The following is a 17,373-nucleotide window of genomic DNA, read 5'->3' on the forward strand; positions in this document are numbered from 1 at the left end:
CAGAAATCCATTAACCTCACATTTGAACGACGTTAAACAACCTGGGCAGGTGCTGCTGTTCGGCTGTCAGTGCTGCACACCCTCCTGGCACCTTCGCTCCGAGATCTGGGAGCAGAAATATCCCAGCAGCACCCAGGGAACTGCTCCCAGAGTCACTCCCACCCCAGCAAGGGACTTGTATGATTATTTCAAATACTGCACCAGCATTTCCTGTCACACAGCCTTTAATATTTTACTGTCATCTCAGAAATTAAACACACTTGTACTATCATAACTTGTTATTTTAATTTGGTTTATGGTAATATGTGCGAAGGGCATAAAGATACAGTGAAACTGTGTTTGCATTCTGTGAGAAGTACCTTCCGTTGCTCAGTCGTTTGAAACAGGTTATGATACCACGAGTAACATAAAGGATGGAATGCTAAGACATTATAAACACAGAGTAAAAAGTTATAATACAAGTATCACAATACGGTTTATAGGGGTTTTTTTCCTTATTCAGATTTCTCAGCAGGCAAAAGACATTTAAACAGTATAATGACATTTAAAGTACATTTTAGGGGACAGAAAGGGACAGTGGGAGCTGTCTGAATTAACTGGATTAATTAGAATTTCAGCCAAATTTATACTAAAACACATGGAGCCCTTAATAGGAGTAAAGCATTTGTACATATAATAAATGATTGATCTTGAAGAATTTGCATGAAAATGGAAAAGAATGTCTATGTCTTAAACTAATTTCACACAAAGTCCTAGTGCTCAAATAGGCAGGTGGTTGTTTTTCCTCATCTTCTGAGGAGAAATACTGGATTGCAAGAGCAATGAATTAACTTAGTTTATTAACTTCTGCCCTACAACCTCAGCAAACAAACCAGAACTCATGTCATGCTCTACTTCGCCTCGAAAGCATAAATGAGCTGGCTAATAGCAGAGGAAGCAGTTTAATCATTAAGTAGAACAGAATTAAGAAAATTAAATTTAACACCATTTTGGAAAACGCCAGTTCTTGTACCTGGTTCTAATTAGCATCTGAAGCACTAAAGGGTAGGTGAATGCAGGTTAAATATTTGTGAGCACAGCGCTGGGGCAGGATGGGGGGACGTCCCCGCTGGGAGGCCACGAGGATCCCAGGAGGAGCAGATCAGAGCAGGCTGTCATTAAAAACAGCGCGGTTTTCTTCCTCTCTATACTGTAACTTCCCTCTGCAGAAAGCGTATCTATTATAAATGTTTGTAGTTACTATTGGTTTAAATTATTTTACAATCATTTTTAGGGATTTATGGCAAAACAGGTGGGAAGATACTTACTTGATATAAAGTATTAACCAGAGTCTTGCTGACACAAACTATAGGGTTAAATGCACTTGCAGAAGCACATTGCCAACATAATGAATTCTCAGGTCAGTCTATTTTGCCTACCTTAAAGGAAAATTAGAATTCTAAACCAAGTACCTCTTTCCTCACAAACTTTGTCCACAACAGGGCATGAAGTGAACCAGTACTATAAAAAAACGGCTGGCCTGATCAAGTCACAACAAGAAGAAAAAGCATTTTATAGGCCGTGCCATTTTGCATATTGATCAGTCAGTATCACTTTTGGAACAGATCAGTGTGATTACCTGAAAACATACCTCAGAGAAACGCACAGTGTATTATCCTGTAGCTGGACAGTACTGTGCTGTTCTCTTTAAGTTAAATTGGCTGGTTTGGGGGCTGGGGGAGAACCCTGGTGCACTCAGTTTTGTTCATGGCTGGTACAGCCCCCCTGATGTTCTGAACGGGCCCCGAGCGTTCGCAAGCGTCTCACACCCCAGACGTGCGTTTACTCACCGTTTGTGGGGCTGAATCCGTCCTCGTTGGGGTAGTTTGCTGGTGCCACCTGGATCGTAGCGGAGGTTGGGAACACCAGGATGTGGGTGCAGGAGGCGTCCTGGGGGGTGTTGAGCTGCGACGACTGCAGGTTGAGCGCAGTGCTCCGGCCAAACACCGATCCCATAGTGACAGCGTCTTCCAGAACAGAGGCAATGGCAGAGACGTTAATTTGCATCATCTTCAAAATACACATTCTGTGTTCAGTTAACTGCTAATCTGGGTTTGCAAGCTAATACAAGTGTTTGAAGGTTCTTATCTTAAAAAGAATTAATTACTAGAAGAGCTTGAAATTAAGATCACAAGTTGTAGATAATGTTTAGCTACGTGAATTCCCATACAATGCTCCATCTTTCCTTTCATTCTGCTGCCCCTTAATCAAAGATTTACTTGTCAAATGCACAAGTGGAATTTAATTTTCACACACGCATCTTTACAATTACGCAATATAGCCCACTTTTGCTGACATGAAAAACGCATAGCTTGTCATCTATTTTCTCATGTTACAAACCCTCTGCTCTGAAAATTATTCAGCTTGATAAGTAATTTTCAAGCTCATTTAATTCTGTTCCATGTAGTAATCTTTAATTTCTAAACTTAAAAAGCCAGAGTAGTTTGTAAGGGTATGTCACCATGTATGTTAAAAAGTATGTGCTTAAGTAATACAACAAATAAATAAAGGGAACCTCAAAACTTAATGTTATTTCAACTTAACTCTGTGGACTACGGCTTATAATAGAACTCTATAAATAAGTGAAGCATACAAAAAGGCAAGCAGGTTCGTTTTCACTCCCGTTTACATGGGCTCCTCTTTCACGCTGTCGGCTCTCACAGTGTCTGCAGAGGGTGTTACAGCCTCACAGCCCAGCTGACGAGAATGGGTCTCCCTGAAGACATGACCTCCCGAGGGAAAAGGCCACCAGTGTGACAGTGACATTCAGCAATCCGCCCCCAGGGAGCCCGAGCTCCCAGCACAGCGTCTCTTCATGGTGATTTTGGGAATTCTGCTGGCTCAAGCTATTTTCTACCACAGTTCGGCATGCTAGTCAAGGGCTTCTTCATGTGCTTATGTGCTAAGTGTGATAAAAGACGGAAAGTGTCACTGGCATTTAAATAGTTGGATAAAATGTACCTGGCATGACAACGAATGACCCCTGGGGCTCCATGGCAACTAAGCAGGCACTGAGGATGGAAGGCGAGTCAGCCGCCGAGATGCCGCACATGCGGCACACCTCCTTCAGCTGTTTGCTGATTGTCTGCAGGGAGCACTCCCCGAGGAGGATGCTCCAGTCTGAAACGATACAACATCATGGGGTTCTGATTGAAAAAACCACTAAATATTAGTAACACTTTGCATTTCTGTAACGCTGCACTGGTCTGGGCTGCCTCCCCATGTGAACAAGGTGCATGGCTCTGCACGCTGGCACAACTGGAATACTTGCAAAGCAAAGAGACAGGAGTTCATACACTCAACATCTGAGAAATTTCGTTAAACTTTGTTATGAGTAAACTAAATACACTAAATAAAGCAAATTTCAGTGGAGGTGTAGATATACATCTGATAAACTACTTTTAGCCATGTAAATGACATTATGTATCCAAACGGAGGGAGCTGCTGATTAAATTCTTTATCTATTTTCCTGCCTTCATTCCATTTAACTCCTGTGTGTAACAGATACCAAATTCCCCCACCGGCGCAGGCAGCAGCTCTTCTGCCCTGCATATACTATATGGGAGAAGGCATTTAATTACTGCATTTTTCCCCCCTAGAGTATTTCTTTGTGCTTTCAGACTGAATTGTTATTTACTGTGCACTGCTTTTCAATTCTTCTCCCCATCTCATGAAATACAGAATCTCTAACAATGTGCTGACCAGAGGAATTCAAGTCTCCTTCAGTTATTAATGTAAAAGGACAAACACTCAGGAAATGTCTTTATTGTCCTGTCTAATTTATCTTCATGTTCCAACTCAGGAGACAGGAGAAGGCCGAGTGCACCCTCTCAGAATCACATTTTCTTCCAGTCAGCTACCAAACCAAACCTGAACAGTGGCCACAGCCATTAGAAATGGAAGAAAAGATGATGAATGCATGGATTTAAATTAAATGTAAAAAGTTACTTTTTTTTTGTTCAGTAACTTTTTTTGCAAGAATTCCTTGTTTGTTTAGTTAAAGTTTAGGTATCGGAATTGAATCCTGTTTCTATTTCTGAACAGGAGAACTGTTGTTCAGATCTTTTTCTAATGTGATGAAACCCCCAACTTCCACTTGGAAATACACTGTGCAAATACCAGTTAATCTACACACCATCTACACACCCCGAGGAGTAGTGTCAAACCCACTGCGCAAACAAGCAAATTATTTATGCAAACCAATACGAAAATTCAGTGCCAGGCCAAGTTACCACTCTCCATTTTCTGGTTTTCAAGGTTCACGATACCTTGTCTTCATTCCAAAGCCACCGGCAGGGACAGCACCGACATTTCGTACCTTTCAACTCGCCGTGGCCCAGGCGGCCGAGCCGCCCGATGACAACTCTCCAGGGCAGCGATGTCATCTGTACGATACCAACGCACCACTCCCAGAGCTTCTGCAGACCGATCTTCCGGGCAGACACCTTGCTCCTCCTTGACCTGCAGGTTAAGGAAGAAAAAAAAAAACAACTGAGAAGAGAATCAAGGACAATACTCACATTTCTATTCTGTAATTATTTCCCTCCTTACCCTCTATAGTTCTTGCTGTGCTGTGCCTAACTTATGTTTTACTAACAAGACACAGAAGTATGTGTCTGTTTTCAGTACTATTATGGCAGTGACAAGCGAGAGGTGTCAATGTGCTGAGCAACATCCCAGTTGTTTCTGAAGGTAAGATTTGTAGGTAGCATTTGTAAAACAAATGTAATACAGTAATGTTTTTCCTCTGTAGTTTATAAGTTATAAAAATGCCAACTGAAATATTATCACCATAACATCATCATGATCACATCAGTAGGAAATATGATTAGAAGGGATGCGCAAGAAACTAATGAGAGATGGCGACTACAGGCCTAGATATAATATGAAAAATAAAGGTTTCTACCTGTTTGGTAAATCAATATTAACTATGCAGGTTTCCAACAGTTCACCATGAAGGTCAGTGCAGGATGCCAGAAGCCAACGCTGATCGTGAGACAAACAATATCCAACGAAAAGCACGTTGTATTTCTGACTGGCCTCTCCAAAGGTTTCTCCCAGCTCTGTCTGCTTGTCTTTGATGGGGGCCAGTATGAACGGAGGCGAGTACAGCTGGATCGGGCTGGGCCTCTGCAAGAATGTCAACACCATCAGCAGCAGATACATCAAAAACTATTTAATGCAAAAAACCACACAAAGAAAGACTGGCAGTGAGTACAGAAAAATGTGAGTTTGAAACAGTAAAGAAATTCAAGGTGTTCACAGTCAAGAGAGATACCGGGAAGAGGGTGGTTATAGACAATTCATTTCTGCTAATTAAAACTGATGCACTTCAAAACTTATCTAAAGATTTCTTTTTATACATAGGGAAACTGAAGTATGAAAACAGTCTTTGGACAGAGCAATACCAATCTCTGAAACAGTCAGGAGTTGGAACCTGTTAGTCTGTACATCCTTTTGATAAATGGGTGACGTCTGCTCACGCCTGTCCTTCCACATAGTACCAACCGAACAAGGGACGTACCCAGGTCTGCAACTCAGCAACGGGCAGGGCTCAAACTGCATGCACAGTTTTCTGTCTGGGCATAGGTGTAATGTACTGCCACGAACATCGCGCATCATGTCAGGAATTCTTTAAGTCTTACAAGCTCACAGTTTAATTTCAGAACTACTTTGGTTTTCCAAACAGAACTGAACTAATTCATCAGACCTGTGGTACATGTGGCAGTTTCTTTTTAAGAAACAAACTACTCTTCACTCCTCAGAAAACCAACCTGTAAAAGGTTATAAGAAATCAAGGCTATTCAACAGTGTTTAACAATAAGCAGAAGCAAATTAGTATTTTCTTAATTTTTCAGGCAAAGTTGGGAAGTCTGCAGTGCAGACTGATAGCAAACGCATGTGAAATGGAAAAAGTAGACATCTGATTAAGTATGCTGAACGCAAGCTGCTCATGGAAACAATTGCCCCTTTTTTGGTGTCTTTTGTATCTTCAGGAAATCAAACATGAACTGCAAAGTGCAAGTTAATCAGCTTAGAGGAGAAGTGAGTTTTCTTAGAGACATTACAGGGCACTGTATTTCTGCTTCTGCCATTTTCTAGAAGTACCACCCGGGCACCAGTGCAGGAACAGGCATTCAAGGGAGGGAGATGCTCGCAGAGGTCTTGCAAGTTTATTGCTCTTCCCCTTACACCTAAATAGTTTGAAGTATGACTGTTGTAACTTGCTAGTAAATCCGTCCTGCTGAACAGATGCCTTTTTGAGGAAAGCATGAGGAGGGCATGTGAAGAGGATACACCTGGGGCAATACCACTTTTAGAAATTTTCAGACAGAGCTTATGGTTTTACATGAGAAATGAAACATGTTGTTAGGTTTGGTTTTACAATGAGTTTGAAACAAGGTTTTTAAACTCTTAACAAGCATGTCGTTATCCCAAGGTAAGTGTTTAGTTGGCCCATTCAATGCAAATAATACAGTCATCATTATCTTTCAAAGCATGAAAAACATTCATGGAGAGTAGGATGGATTCTTCTTCTTTTGAAATCCCTGAAATTCCAGAAACAGGGCTTGAATATTGACAGTTTAATAAACTGATGAAAGATAAGCCCACTGAAATAGGGGGATTTCTCCATTACCTCAGGGACTTAGTATTTCTGTAATTAGGCATAGAAACTTATTTCAGACTATGCATATATGTGTGTATATAAATAAAGGTTGGACATAAATACTTTGTTGTAGGTGCACTTTAGACTAAAACTACAAAATGTCTCAGAATTCCAAGTAACACCATACATTTTCTCTTCTTTCACACTGATCTTTAACCTTTATGACTCAAAACCAGAAGCTTAAAATGTTTTGAAAGCAAGCAGTCTGACATTTTTCTTACTACTTTCTATTTAGTATTTGCTTACCTTTTCCCTTTGTATTATCATTGTCTTGTATACCTTGAAAAGAACACTCCTAAAAATATTTTCTCTGCTCTTTTTTTTTTTTTTTTTGATATTTGAGAAGAGGGGTTACAGTTTATTAAGAGGCTTTCACTTCCTTGACACCGATACTAACCTCGGGATTTTTGAGGGTCATCTCAATGCTGGCAGCGGGGCCAAAGCCCGTGAGAGACTTGATGTGGATCTGGGTGGGCAGCGGCCTCCGGCACTGGCAATACACCGAGAACGCCAGCGACTTCAGGTGCTGGATGTAGAAAACCTGCTCGTCCTTCATTGTCTGCAGCATGTACTGGCAAGGCACGATCTGTAGATTCATAGAAACAATAAAACGTGACTGAAAGTCTTCAGAAAATTGTTCGTTAATATCAAACCTGATTCCCGCATTCACTTGTCATTTAACAAGCGTGACACTTTGAACACGGTGGTCAGTTATTTGCAGTACAGTAGCTGGAGTTTTCCAGCAGGGCTACTGCCCTTTTGCATGAACAGCTGCAACATTCAGCCGCTATACTGCCTGATCCAAAACGGCTGTTTGCGTTACAATGATGTATTTAAGGATACAAAACCTCTCAGAAAGTTAAGACTCCTACTGTCCACTATGACAGAAGAATCTTCTTATAAGACAACAATAACTAAATAGCTCTATAATACAGCAATGAGAGCTGAGAAACAGCTCACTAGAAACTATAAAGGAATTTTGCTTTCTGTGATATAAACATAATTGAATGAGAAACCCAATCAACTACACAAAAAGAAGAGACTATTTTCCCCAGTCAAGTCTTATTTTTCTGAAGTCCACTTTTCTCATTCATACTGTAATGTGAGAATGGCACATCATTCATTACATATATAACATTCATCAAAGTACACCACAGGTAAGTTCTAGTGGCTATTAAAAGCAATACCATGAAACTTGGCGGTAGTTTTTTATTTTAATTTTTTGAATCCCCAGTCCAAACGCCCAAACACTTGATTGTTTAGAACTGTTTTTCTAAACAACATCTTCATTTGTGGGTGGCCTTTCCTACATAGTCTGGGCATTCTGAACTCTGTGTTTAGGCAGGTTTGGTTACAGTCTGTGCTCAGAATCACTATTTGCTTTCATGTGGGAACCAGCACTGCCCTGTCATTCCTAAAGGAGACCGTAGAGAGCAGAATTAAGACTCTGTTATAATGATTTATGTGGTTATTTCTCCTTTTCAGTTTAGTAAACAGTGGAATCTCAGCAATCTTATGCTGCTGTTCAGTTTTGTTTCAGAAAGTAATGTGAAGCAAGACGCTAGATGTACACGTTCAACCAGCAAGAAACAGAACTGGGGTAAGATGTGAGATGCGAGTTGGGTGGGTAAGAGCGTCCTGCACTGCAGGAGGAGGGGGGAAAAAGGGCACAACATTCCTTCAGAAGTAAACAAAGCGTAACAAAAATAATATTTTCAGTTCAAATCATTTTTAAAATCAGAACTGTATCCCTGCAAACTATTTTTTTAATGTACTGTAAGACATACAATGTCCTACACGTGGCTGTGAAATGTCTTTTCTTTTCAACAGTGAGATCTTTGGAGCAGAAACTGTCAATACAAAATACTGTTGTATTTAACACTAACAGACCCAAGCAGATTCTTTTAACATTCTTTTATTTTCAGTAGTAATAAAACTTGAGTATCGCAAAACTTTTTCTGCTCTATGGTTCTTGCTTAAACCATTGGAGCTTTGGTAGCATATTCTCCTTACTAAATGCAACTGTGTCTTTTTAAAAGACAACTTCTTTCTCCAAGAACATCAGAAGAAGGGCTTTTCCACTCTGTATATGAATTGTAATAAATCTAGAAACGTTTGGGGTTTGTTTTGAAATAACTGTATATTTGTGTATACTGTGGTACAGCAGTGAGAATATTGTGCTGGTATCTATATTATGTTACTCTTTACTTAGAGAAAATTGTCTACTATTTTGACTTAAAGTGGCAAAATGCCACAGCTTCTGAGAAACAACTGGTAAGTGCTCAGAAAATAAGCAGTACTTAGAGCTGGTAAGCCCATTAGCAGTTGTCTTATACGGACTACGATACAATTTCAATATACAGTTTCCGTGTTCTTGTATTTCAGATACTAAAAATAAAATAGCCACTGATATTGAATATCTTCAGGCCTGAATCGATCAAATTACCTGTGGTCTATCACCATATGAAGTTGTGAATCTGATTTTCAGTTCATCCCCAAGCTTGAAATATTTTGGTGAGAGTTTTCCCCCATCATTTCAGGGAACGATGAGGTCGGGATTACCAAAAATGACAAATGTTTTCCACGCCCCCTTTGAGACACTATAATAACTTCTCTTTTTTTTTTTTTCTGTAATTAATAATTCGAATGAAAATACTTTAAAGCCAAGTTGAGCATACATGAATACGGTACATGGAAATCATTCACGTGACACACACACACAGAGCTCCTCATCTCCGGCCTCCCGTTCTCCCCCGTTTATTCGGCCTGCGCGGCTGTGAAAACCGAGGCAGGACAGAATGCCGGCAGTCTGGGCAACAGGCCAAGCTCTGACGACACAAATTCAATTCTTAAAGTAATTCCATAGTAAGGAACTATTATTATATGCCAAGTTCCATGGTAAATTATTTTTAAGAAGCAGATAATAACAATACAATAGTTAAATTATGCATTAAATGCCTGGTTTCACATGCTTCTTTTACATTAAACAGTATAAAACAAGAGAATATAAAAAGCAAACAACTCGATGTGCAAAGTAACCAAAGGAACAAGTGGACGTTTTTGGCAATGGCAACTGAAGTCGCAACTTAAAGAACTGAGGTCCCTCTTCAGGAAGCATCTGGTATATAGGATTGCTAGAACCATGCCACAGATTGGATGCAAGGGAACTGGCTGCCTCAAATTCATTTCCTCATCAAAATAAAAGCAAGCATCTTTTTAATATATAGATTTGTATGGTCAACAAAATAATGTGTAAACCTCACCTTACAAACCACATTTGTAATTTTCTATATTATCTTCCATTTTGTATCTTTTAGCATAGCGTACTTATCAAAAGTATGCTGGGATAGAACGACTCTACAGCGTGAAGAGGAAAGCAGAATTACCTGGAGAATGAAAGAATTCCTCATATTCTCAGGCAAGTTATCCAACATTTCTGTGTAGCATCTCATCAAACTTAACAGCCAGAAGTTGGTTGAGGCAGATTCTTCATCTGCAGTGTAGGTAAAAGGATCCACCATGTAGATGACGACGGCGGGAGGGTAGGCATTGCTGTCCGCAGACTCCGCTTCCGTGGGAATCCCTATTCTCTCCCTCTCTGGAACACTGGAGACACATACGCCGGTAAATTCAAAGGCAAGTTACAACTGTCAATTACTGTTGTTCCGTAAAGGCGTGCAAGGCTGAAGCGCAGGAGGAAGAGGGGAGTGACTGATTCTTAAGTTCAGAAGCAAAACTAAAAACCATGACAACAGTACTGAGGAGAGATGACTTCTACTCGCAGCAGCTGTTAATCCAAATCACCTGTTATTAATTATGCATTAAAGATACTTAAAGTCTAACATCTCATTTAATGCAATCAGAATAGATTACGTCGGAAGAATACAGAAAAGTTGACTAATATTAGCTCTGTGAGCTTTTCTGTGTGTGCATGCCTGGTTTCTGGTGCTGTTTAGGGTTTTCTGCTGGGAGAGGTGGAAGAGGAAGAGTAGGAACTGAGAAGTGAGGAAAAGTGCCCAAGTAATATTCCTGGAGACTGAGATCCTCTGTTTAGTTCCAGAAAAACCTCCATTGGTAATGGAAGGAGCAACTGAACATTTTTTCACTTGGTAAAACACTCCTCTGTGCCTCAACCATGAATAGGAGGCTCAACATCTGTAAGTGATAAAAAGCAGCTCAGACTTTGTCAGAAATCGTGCTGCAGTTGATAAAACGGTATTTTGTGTAGATCCAGTGAACAGCTGTCTGAAGGATAACCCGAACTACAACAGGATGTGGGCTTTTCACTTAAGATTCAGGAACTCCATAACATATATCATGACTATTAGTAATATGCATTATTATGACAGCAATGAAAACCATGTTCATTCAGGAAGTTACTTACATAACATCTTAAAAAACATTTTCCTATTTTTTTATGTTTGATGGATGACTATTTATAATGAAGTCTTTAAAAAAGTTGTGCCGCTAAAATTCATTTTAAAGTAACAGCAATATAATCCTGTTTCCTCACAGTATACCTGCTTGTAAAATACTTGCACTGCAAGCAAATTACAAAAAAAATCCGTGGATTGCACTTTGTTAACATTCCAGGGGAAATGGAGTCGCATTCAGGCACAGGACACATCCTGCGGTACCTGGCGCAGGTGAGGCTGAGCCAGCAGATCCGGCACAGAACCTGCGAGACACCTGATGCTCCCCTTGTTCTGCAGACGCAGGCCAGGGAGCATCCTGAGGCACCTCGGCCAGCCCTGCGCCACCCCATGTTCACGCAGTTGAATCAAGCTTTGTTTCTTGTCATGAAAAAAGGAAGATTTGTTTTTTCCAACTCCCCTTTATCAGTAACTACTACGAACAAATAAAAATGGGCCCTGCTTCATTTACACCTGGCCAGCAGGGCTCCACATGGCAGAGGCTCCTCTCCTTTCAAGGATTTACAGAAGGCTAAAAGGTTATGAGTTGTATGACAGCAGGTGAACAGTGGATTTCATCAGAAGTACTTTGAGTGATTTGAGCACTTAAGTAACTCACCCTTCCTGTCCTTCCTGCTGTTGTGGTGGATTTTGGCCCAATTCTGTCTCTCCTCCAGGACCTGTGCTTCCCTGTGCACGCTCTGCCGTGTTTCCCCCAGTGCTGGTGTTTTGCCCTGACCCGATGTTCCCGCTGAAGCCGGGCGTAGCGGTCGTGTTCATCTGGTTAACGCCGGGTGTTGCAGAAGATGTCGCCAGCTGTGGCACGGAGGATCCGGAAGATGAGCTGCTCCCCGCGGGCAGGCTCGTGGTGCCACCGCCCGGGGTGGAGCTGAAAGAGCTGCCCGCTGGCGCTGCCCCCGCCGCTGACAGACACGCTGAGTTTGGGGGCACAGGTCCAGCGTTCCCAGGTACTGGCTGTGTCTGGCTCGCGGGCGTTTGGTACTTCGGTGGTAGCAACAGGCTGCTGTCGAGCTGCAGAGTGGCTAAGTAAGGTGCTGAAAGAGCAGATAAGGGAGGAACGAGATTAATGACAGCCAGCCAGATCAAAGTGAGCTGCACTTGCCATAGAGTCAGACAATATTTTCTGTGGTTTTACAATAATACAAATGCTAAGTGAATATAATCTCCATTATAAATATTTACTTTGGAATCCATTCTTCAGGGTTTCAGTTCTAACTGACATGAATCGAATGTCTTTAAAAACAGGAGTGACTTCGCGGAGCTTGGTGAATTGAAGTTGGTACTGACGTGTCATTACCTCTGGCTAGATTGTGTTGTGGTAACAGCTCTATATAGCATTCAGCTTTGAAATCTACTACAGGTTATCTTCATCAGACTGAAAATAGAAAAGACCTTTTTACCTGAGCTACAATAATGGCAAACTTCAATATAGTTATTTCTGCTCCTCAGTACCAGAAAAAGACCTATCACAGGGATTATTTTTAAGTAGTAAATGAATAAAAAAAAAGTAAATTATGCTTTATTATTTATTTACTCCCAGTGGTGGTACATCACCAGCAGGGGAGGTTTCCAGCACTGCCCTGCCAGGTGCCTCAGGTGCAAATTGAAAAGCCCGATTCCTCAGCCGGCCTCTGCACACGCTGCACATTTCTGCGTGTAAGCCTGGGCTATTTATGTTAAACAGTATTGTAATAATTCCTCCCTTCCCATTAGGTGGTAAATCACAAGTAAAAGCAGACTGAATGAGGCAACAGGGTCATTTGAGAGAGATGAGCCCTAGCCTGTTCTGCCAAGCTTTCCCTAAAGGATGGCACGAGCATTCAGCAGTCTGTAGAGCTGCCCAGCTAACTCTGGTATGTTTGCTTAAACTTTTTTCCAAAACCAGATCACTAGTCCTCAAAGGACGCAGACTCAAGAATTGTCACGCCTTTCAGAGCAAAGAGAGCGAGCACTTTTCAAGAAACCACGTAAAAGTTCCTGGCTACTTTTAAACAACAACAAAAAAGTAGTTTGCACACTTCAGCTCAAGCATGAAACACTGACACGGGTGGTGGTCTGTGATCCTGCCTGCCTTGCCGACCAGCACTGGCTCGGCAAATATATTTCCAGTGATGTTTTGGATGGGTCTGTGCCTTGTGCTACAAGCCCATTTCTCAGTCACATAAACAATACATGTTACGTTGCCTCTGTATCCATTCTGGAGGGGAACAACCGTGTCTGTCCCCACATGAAATCTGGGAGCGATGTTAGATGGGTCCAGGGACTTGGCCAGGACCAGACGAAGTTCATACCCTTCCATACTCTTAGATTCTACACTCCTTCCTGAAACAAGCACACCTGATGTTAGGTTACACAAGAAAAAATACGGCAGGTTGCCATAACAAAAAGACGAATCTTTTAAAATGTGCCACTGTTTCAGGATGGAAATGAGCCTACGTGAGGTCCAGAGGAGACCATGCTTTTGGGATAAGGTGTTTCCAAGTATCGGCACCCAGCAGACTGAAGATACTGTTACTTTCTCTTTTTCACCTGTGTTAACCCATTCTTCCTGTGCAGCGTTTTAGTGAACTCGCCTCTTTTATGAATGTTATGCCTGAAGGCACCACGCACATCATTCAGTCACACTGGTGCGATGATACGTATCAGTAGCACATAAACAAGATCAATTTATACATTGAGTCTTGCGTGGAAGGTCTTTGAGACATACAAACATTTCATACCAAACTGCCTTTTCTAAAAAGATAAGGATTGGCTTTTGAATCTCTGACATGATCACCAGACTGATAAACAACTACAAAACTTTCGAAAGTAGGCAAATTTAACATGGAAGGATTAAGAAATTAAGATAAAGCCTCACAATACCATTTTTATTTTTGAATGGATTGTAATCTGTACCTTAAGCAAAAGTCCCATTTTCCACCTACTGCAAATAACCCCTAAAATACCTACAGAAAACAAACCAGCCTTGCTAGTGCCGTGGTCCTTACCTAGGTGATGCCGGCAAACTTGCGCGTAAAGTTTCAGTCTGGAATGATTGTCGCACTCCTCGGTGCCCCAAGGCTGGTTGAACCACTCGCTCACGAGCTCATCCGTCAGCTTTTGTGCCACAGTCTTTCCCACCCGCATAATCCCATCACGTAACACTTTGCAGATGGGTTTGTGCTGGCCAAGTCTACACATCTGGTGAGGAAAGAAGAAATGCTCGTCACTAGGTGCCAAGCACCTGGATAAGTTATGCAAACTGGTTTGTAGTGTAAACCCTTCATTACCAGCACACGTCTGGTGGCTTCTTAATAAATACAAAACCAAAAGGCTACATTTATCTGTTGACTTGAATTGAGCTTACAGCAAAACTAAGGTTTCAAAGTAATCTTACAGATTCAGTAGTGCATGATGTGCATGCAAAAAACAGGGAATGGTTTTATCTCCAGCTGAGCAATTGCAAGGAAACAAGTTTCTTTAATTTAGTCCCTGCTCTTTAGGTTTGGTTGGGCCTTCATGCGTTAGGTTGCAACTGTATTAATACTAGTGTTATACCCTCTGTAAAAGAAGAGAACAAGTAGTGGAAAGAGCAGATGGCAACAAACACTCTGAAATGCACAGAGAATCACAGTACAACTCAATTAGTTAGTATTCTTGGACTCTGAAAGCACAGAAAGTCCTCAAAATGAAAGATATCCTGGTTCAAATCATTGTTACTGTTTAAAAAACATGGATTTCTCCCATTGAACGTGCAGTAGAGCAGAAGTGACACTTCAAAAGAAATAATTCAGTGTGGTTCCTCTTTCTAACCTCATATACAGCACTCAAGTCCCTGAAGAAAGTTTTGGCTCCGTCGAGCAAGGCCTCATTTTCTGGACACACCACGATATAGGCGACATCCCGATGGCCCCCATACGGGTCCAGCAACAGCCTCTCCCAGAACGGCAAGGAGAACGGAGAGATTGTCAGGAAGTCCTTGTCATAACCCACAAGTAAAGTTGGGATCGGAAGAGGCTCAGGAGATTCCTCAGAGCCTACAAAGAAAAAAAAGAGAAAGAAAAAAAAAGTTAAAATAACCGGTTTAACTGCAGTGGGTTCTTTTACAGGCATATTGGAAATAACTCATCCCTTCCCATGCCGAGTTTCCTAGAAGTTTGACCATAGTGTGGAAACATATACCAAGGCTGACTTATGCCTGAGACACCATGTTCTCCCACAGTTTTTTTCCTTGGAAAAAAAATAATAAAGGAGAAGAAAGATTTATTTGGTATTTAAGAAATGTCATAAAATCGAAGTTCAGTCAGCCAAAGCGGAGGGACCCAATCCAAGGACCATTTAAACTTTCCTAGAAAGCTGCAATAAACCATCTTTCATGTAACCGTAAATACATGTACTGCCCTTCCCAAGGCTTAATCTCCTGGTTTTACTCAAAACCACATCTCATGAGCTCCTATGCAACCAAAAGTAATAATGTGAATACATAAAATCAGATTTTATAGTTGTTCATCTACCTCCACCTGGTTGTGCAAAATCACTAAGTAAAAGGATTTGGCGAACTTATTCCCAGGCATATAATACTACACAAAGTTACCATAATTCTAAAAATTGCCTCCTGCTGCTCTCCATGGGAAGTGCCCCGGAGCCCCGGCTGTCCCAGCAGAGAGGATTGCCACCGATCCCGTGGGACAGGGCATCTCCCACACACTGTGCTCATTAGAAGAAATATTGTTGAATATTTGAAGTGAAAATATACCCAAGTAGTTCCTGCAGAATAAAATCTAACTTTATTAAAAAGTCAATATTCAGTAAAAATTATTGAATCTACAAAGGCTCTTCTACTTACTATATGGTAATTTCGATTTTATTCTCTGGTAACAATTGGCAAATCCTAACTCTTAAAGCTACAAATGCTGGAAATATTATTAGATTAGAAGTACTCCTTGTGAAGCACAACAGCTTTAGAGAGGAACTGTAGTTATCACAAGTTGTCCTATCCCCAAAGGAAAGCAGCAATATATTAAATACCAACACAGAAAATAAAGCAAAGCATGGTGGAACTGTAGGAAAAAACTAAGCAAGTTGGTTAAGACTGCAATAAACTGCAGGCGGGAAATACATATTTAAAGGTCAGTCATTATTTTGCACCACCATCTCTGGAGGGGTTTAAAAGGCATTTAGATGAGGTTCTTAGGGACGTGGTTTAGTGCTAAAGTCAAGTTATGGTTGGACTCGATGATCCTGATGGTCTCTTCCAACTGAAATGATTCTATGATTCTAAATGTGCACGTACAAAATCTATTTTGCGATTTGTATTTTCTGGAATTGTCACTTGTAACAAGGAGATACTTAAACTGAAACTTATTAAGTGTATGGGAACCCTTAGAACAAGCAAAGCTCTTAGTGCAGAAAACATGCCCACTTTTTGTGTATTTTTATAGCTCAGCAAGCCCCTCTTCCCCATTATGATTTGGTACAATTTTAACACCTGCCTCTCTGCACGTTATTTATACACCAGCTAGTTTCAGTACAAGCCAAAATACAGATTCAGATAGCGAGTGTGATCCTCACCCAGCATTTCTGCATTCTGTAAAAAGTCAAACTGGAAGCGTAAAACCTCCACGACAGTATTCAAGCATGTGCTTCGAATGCCTTTTAAAGCATTTGAACAAAAAGTATCTGAAGAGCCCAAAAGAAAAAAAAGAAAAAAAAAAAAGCTATCTAAAGAGCCCATTTGTTCTACTTATTTCCAGAAGAAAACGCACATTTCTAGCCAACTACGCTTTCATTTTAGCTGTTGGCATATAACCCAACATATGTACCGTAGGTTCCCCGTCCTGCCATCTTATGGAACTGCTGCCAGGTGAGCGGTCCCTGCACGTGCTGGATGTTCTCCCACGTCCTGCCCGTTCGCTTCTTCTGGATGGCGTCCTGCAGAAAGGGCTGCAGCGAGAGCAGCATGCGCACCACGTCCTGGGAGGACAGCATGCTGATGTCCAGCACTGCGAACGACAGAGTGGCATTGTCAGTGAGGAACAGGAGGAATTATTTTGAGGTGGCGGCATTTTTCGATTAATCGTTCTTTTGCTTTGTTCTTCACAACACTCATTTGTACAACTCTAATTAGCTTAATGGAATTTCATGCGGTACTTTGTGAAAACATGACAAAAATAAAGCTGTCATCATATCACTTACACATCCCTTTCAATGTTCATAAGTAGTCAGAGCAACCTCAGCATATAAACATGGAATATT

The 17,373-nt window shown here is 41.2% G+C and overlaps 1 protein-coding gene across 1 annotated transcript in view; it reads right to left on the reverse strand.

Annotated features, from left to right (window-relative positions):
* MED13L (mediator complex subunit 13L) overlaps nt 1-17,373 on the reverse strand; it is a 187,022-nt gene that overhangs the window by 10,564 nt on the left and 159,085 nt on the right. The window contains exons 18-27 of the mRNA XM_065646184.1: nt 16,941-17,120; nt 14,932-15,155; nt 14,127-14,319; nt 11,738-12,173; nt 10,093-10,312; nt 7,104-7,292; nt 4,946-5,169; nt 4,358-4,500; nt 3,001-3,159; nt 1,830-2,006 (exon numbers count right to left, since the gene is read on the reverse strand). Coding sequence (XP_065502256.1) covers nt 1,830-2,006; nt 3,001-3,159; nt 4,358-4,500; nt 4,946-5,169; nt 7,104-7,292; nt 10,093-10,312; nt 11,738-12,173; nt 14,127-14,319; nt 14,932-15,155; nt 16,941-17,120 — 2,145 coding nt within the window. The remainder of the gene's footprint in view (nt 1-1,829; nt 2,007-3,000; nt 3,160-4,357; nt 4,501-4,945; nt 5,170-7,103; nt 7,293-10,092; nt 10,313-11,737; nt 12,174-14,126; nt 14,320-14,931; nt 15,156-16,940; nt 17,121-17,373) is intronic.

Source organism: Caloenas nicobarica, chromosome 16, assembly GCF_036013445.1.
Source record: "Caloenas nicobarica isolate bCalNic1 chromosome 16, bCalNic1.hap1, whole genome shotgun sequence".
NCBI lineage: Eukaryota > Metazoa > Chordata > Aves > Columbiformes > Columbidae > Caloenas > Caloenas nicobarica.